The 4,752-nt window shown below is 37.6% G+C and overlaps 1 protein-coding gene across 1 annotated transcript; it reads right to left on the reverse strand.

The window, feature by feature from the left end:
• Positions 1 to 635: 635 nt before the first annotated feature.
• LOC118847550 (60S ribosomal protein L15-like) lies at positions 636 to 1,366 on the reverse strand. The gene has a single exon (XM_036756070.1). The coding sequence runs from the start codon at positions 1,304 to 1,306 to the stop codon at positions 692 to 694; it is 615 nt and encodes a 204-aa protein (XP_036611965.1). The 5' UTR covers positions 1,307 to 1,366; the 3' UTR covers positions 636 to 691.
• Positions 1,367 to 4,752: the final 3,386 nt, after the last annotated feature.

Consider the following 4,752-nt stretch of genomic DNA (forward strand, 5'->3'; position numbering starts at 1 on the left):
ATAAATCTGCTTCATAGACAGGAACCTAATAGTAACTTGAAGATTACAAAAGTAAAATTCAACAAGAAAGCCTGAACTGTAACAAACAATTTTGGTGCCTAGGGAAAGCTTCCAAAATGGTCCTGGGGCAAGCAGCTTGAAATATATACTCACATTAACCTTTTAAGACAAGTTCAGTAAAAACCTTTTTTTGAGGCTCAAGACCCTCAGATATGTTTCCATAGAGACAATGACCCTATTAAAGCACCTAATAGGAGGCCACTTCCCAGGATGAGGAATGAAGGGCAGGCAGAACTCAAGCAGGGAGAAGCTCATCTGGTTTGTAGCTGAGGATGATGAGCTGCCTACCTGGTAGTTTCCTATTTTAATAAATTATTTTTGCTAACTAGTACCTAAGCTGAGTTGTTTCAACATTCCTAAGACAGTCTAATTGTTTTTAGTGGTGTCTAAATTTGAATTGCCTGGGCTAAAGCCCAGGGGACCCATTATAGCTCTGGCTCTGGAGCAGGATGTTAAACTTGTTTTGAAAATAACTGAACGCAAATTTCAGCAAAGGAGAAGGTAGTAATGTTTGCACAGTCACTCATTTTTTTTAAATTAAAATGAAGTGATCTTATAATTGATTCTTTTTTTTTTTTTGTCACAAATGTCATTTATTAAACACTTAAGTTTACAAATTAATGTGCACCAATTAGCGGTATCGATGTAGTTGGAGAGTATTGCGCCTTCTCCAAGCAGCACGACGAGAACCTCCAATGGTATGGTGGAATTTGTGACCCTTTCCAAGACCCCGGCTCTTTCGGCCAGCTGAGGTAAGCCCCCGCATCTCTCTGTGTTTGTGCACTGGCTTGGTGATCCATTGAGTGTCGGGGTTTCGTCTGATAGCTTTATGGAATGGGTCAATAAGAATAACCTCAAAGAATTTGTAGGTTGAATCTTCACCCACCCAGTATGAGTTCAAGACTCTCAGGGCCCCACAGTGGCGGCCAGCACGTTCTTCTGCTACAGACTGAAGGCTCCTGGCAAACTTCAGCTGATTGACGCCATGATGCACGGGTTTACCGTAGGTTGCACCCTTGGGAACTGGACGCTTCCGGCCACCACGGCGAACTCGGATACGGTAGATGACATAACCTTGCTTGGCCTTGTGGCCCAGCCTGCGGGCTTTGTCGGGTCTGGTGGGCCGGGGCGCGCGATGCAGCGCTGATAGCTGGCGGTACTGCCAGCAGCGCACGCGCAGCAGGAACCGCATGACATCCGACTGCTTCTTCCTCCACAGCTCCTGAATGTACTTGTATGCCCCCATCCTGGCTCACGCCTATCCTGCCTGATGGCTGCCGCCGACCGGAAAGGAAGAGTCTCTTATAATTGATTCTTAAAGAGGTAACATTCTATAACGGAAAGGGCAGAGGCTCTCAAGTCAGATGACCTGGGTCCAGTTTTCTTGGCAAAGATACTGGTATGATTTGCCAATTCCTTCTAAAGCTCATTTTACAGATGAGGAAACTGAGGCAAAGAGAGTTAAGTGACTTGCTCAGGGTCACACAGCTAGTGAAGCACTACTGCTGACTCCCAACTAACTGACCTTGGGCAAATCATTTTATCTCCCCACGTCTTGGTTGTCTTTAAAGAGTTGGACTAGATTGCTGATTAGGTGGATCCCACTTCTAAACCTATGATCTCATGATCCATCAAATTAGGAAAGTGTATTTGATTTTTAGTATTGTTAGTTTGTGAAGTTAATTGATCGCTTATTCTGCTCATCAGTTCTTTCAATTGGATCCCCTTTACACACACACACACACACACACACACACACACACACACCATGGAATCATGAGAGCAGGAAAACAAAAAGAAAAACAACAAAAAGGACATTCTTCCACTCCCCCTCTATCTCAGTTGCTGCCTGATAACTGTATTTTAACAAAACCCTTTCTTTAATGAAATAGTCGAGTAGGCCATTTTTCTCTTCTTAATCCTACATTCTATTTACCATCTTTGACCTAAGTGGAGAACCTTGCCTCTTTCATCTCTGAAACTGTGGCCTTCCCTTGACATTCAGGCAGCCCTTTAGAAGTCACCCTAACAAACAACATCAGTGAAGGAGCATTACTTTATTGTGACAAATTCATTATTGGAGTCTCTGTTGAGAGAATCAGTGAAGACGCTTTTTTTCCCCACCACTGTAAGAATTTATCCTTTGAATAATCTGTGCCTGGAAAGGTTGAATTTTGTAATCATTATTTTGTAAGTGAGAAGAATGGCATGAAGTCCTTCTTGTAATAGAGCTGTGTTCTCTAGGGTCGAACAACTCTTATTTAGCTTGTGGTTTTTTTTTTTTGATGGTGGCTGCAAATATAAATCATGAGAAAAAATATGTATTTGTTGGGCTTCCACGAAGCAGTCAATTCAACCAACAAGGGAACTTATAGAGAAAATGTTCTTCCTCTTATGCTCAGAAATGTATTGCATCATTTTTGTATCTATAAACATATACACAATTGTACATATATATGTAAAATACAAAATTGTAATTTATGCATACACATAATACAATAAACACATAAAATTAATGTGTATATAAACATATTTTATATATGTATACAATACAATTTCTTTTGTAATCTAATCTACACATACACATACATAATAGAATTTATTTCTGAAAATAGAAGGACACTTTCCCTGCATGGTCCCTTGTTGACCGAATTCACTGCCTTGTGGAACTCCAACAAATCACCAGATGCCCAAATCTTAGGGTGGGATGCAAAACTGGCCTTTTGAAGCTAGACTTCCAGATGGACTAGTCATATAAGATAACAGATTAGACATTGCTTTAAAAATATTGCTGCTGTTAATTCAATGACAAATTCTTCTTCTTGAACTTATGGTTGTTGGCAAAGGAGACAAAATAAATCCAAATAAACAATCTTTAAACATCTTAAATTCATTTTAGCATACTTATCATCTAATTGGAGCACACAGGCTGTCCAATGGCCATTTTACATCCTTACTATGTGACCAGCCCCTCATTTTTTTTATTGGTCATACATTTTTCTGATAATATCCTTTACTCCTCTTTTCCTTTACAATTCCTTGTTTTAATGTGTTGTATACCTATTAGGCAAACATGTCCATTGCCTTTTGGATGAATTTTCAATTTAATTTCTTCAAACATTGTAGCGACTCAGCCCACTAGGGACTTGAATCCAAGTCTTTTTAAATCCAAAGTCAACCGTTTACTCATTACATCACACTGTATAAAGTATACATTTTTAGTGCCTATTTACAATACTTCAAAAACCACATGATTTAATTGATGATAGCACTCCCGCTGCTGATGTATATTATATTCCTTCCAAAGCTTAACTGACAATCTTCCTGAATTGTTATGGACAAAAATATTCATTACCTTGTGGTCAACTTTTTGATATTAAAAATTTTTAGACATAGCTGAGTGGACTCTTGAATGATACATAAGCCATATCCAGTGCATGCCCATACTCAAAGCCTCTATAGCTTGGCAGGACTTACCAGAGCTTAAGTGCCACTTGGAGAATTTTTAAGAATCCAGCATCTCCTTTACACCATAACAAGGCATCACAGTAGGATTTTACTGGAGGTATTTTTGAATAATATTATGAAAACATGTTAGTTTAACTTGTGCATATTCAATGTCATTTGTGCATCAGAAAAAAAATAAATGAACATGTATTCAGAATCTTCAAGAATGTGGTTGTATTTGGTGAGGGGTGATAACAAATAAACCCTAGGGTTAAAAAGCAAATCTGAGAATAAAAAAATTTTTTTGAGCAGAAATAAAATAAGGAACATTCCAAGTAAAATATTTATGGTGCCCCAAAGAAACAAATTCAAAGTGTGTTCAAACCAATCTGGTTAAACATAAAGTAGTCACAGTCATTTTATACTTACTCTCTAATTTTCTTGTCATCTTTTATTACTTAGTGTGTGCCTTTGCTGATCAAAAGGAATGATGTAAGCTATCATTCTGTGGAGCTGTATAATTTTAATTTAATATCAGCATTTAAAAATTAATTATTTTTGTAGACAAAAAATTACTTCTGTGATCTTGATGTCTAGTAATTAGTAGAGTTTCTTGATTCTGTCAATGATATACTCACATATACATTTAAATGTATATTTCCTCAGCAGTCAGCTCTTAACTGTATTCTATCAGAATACAACTTCAGGTAGTTACTCATCAGAGTGATTGAATTAAGTACTGCCCATTTCCATAGCCACCTCGCAGCCAGTAACAAGCACATCTTGAAAGGTCAGTGATTTCGGCAGTACTGAAAGTTAATTTTGACACCATCCATCCAAGGAAGGTGAGAAATGTGATGTGCATGATTGATCCACTGGAGTCAAAAAAGAATGATTCTAAGAAGGGATTTTCCCAAGCAATTCTTATTCTATTTTGAAGTTAACTGTGCCCTCCATTTTAACATCCATAAAGGCAATTGCTTTCCTAAGAGTATATAGGGAAAAGAAAAAAGAAAAAAAGAACATATATCTTATTGTACCTGTAATACTTTCTGACGAGAACAATCATTAAATAAATATTACTATATAAAAGTATGGGTAACAAACACATTGATCTAGAGGTCTTAATGCATGGAGTCTAATTTAGCTTTATAGGTATAGTAACTTAGTGGGACAAAACTAAGTACTTGAATATGGCTCTGGAAAAGTTTATTTTATTTAAAAGGAACAGGTTAAAGGAGGGAG

This window comes from Trichosurus vulpecula, chromosome 4 (assembly GCF_011100635.1).
Source record: "Trichosurus vulpecula isolate mTriVul1 chromosome 4, mTriVul1.pri, whole genome shotgun sequence".
Classification (NCBI taxonomy): domain Eukaryota; kingdom Metazoa; phylum Chordata; class Mammalia; order Diprotodontia; family Phalangeridae; genus Trichosurus; species Trichosurus vulpecula.

Bases quoted from the DNA above. Each gene is read 5' to 3' on its own strand.
- LOC118847550 (XM_036756070.1), bottom strand. From the start codon at position 1,306: ATGGGGGCATACAAGTACATTCAGGAGCTGTGGAGGAAGAAGCAGTCG.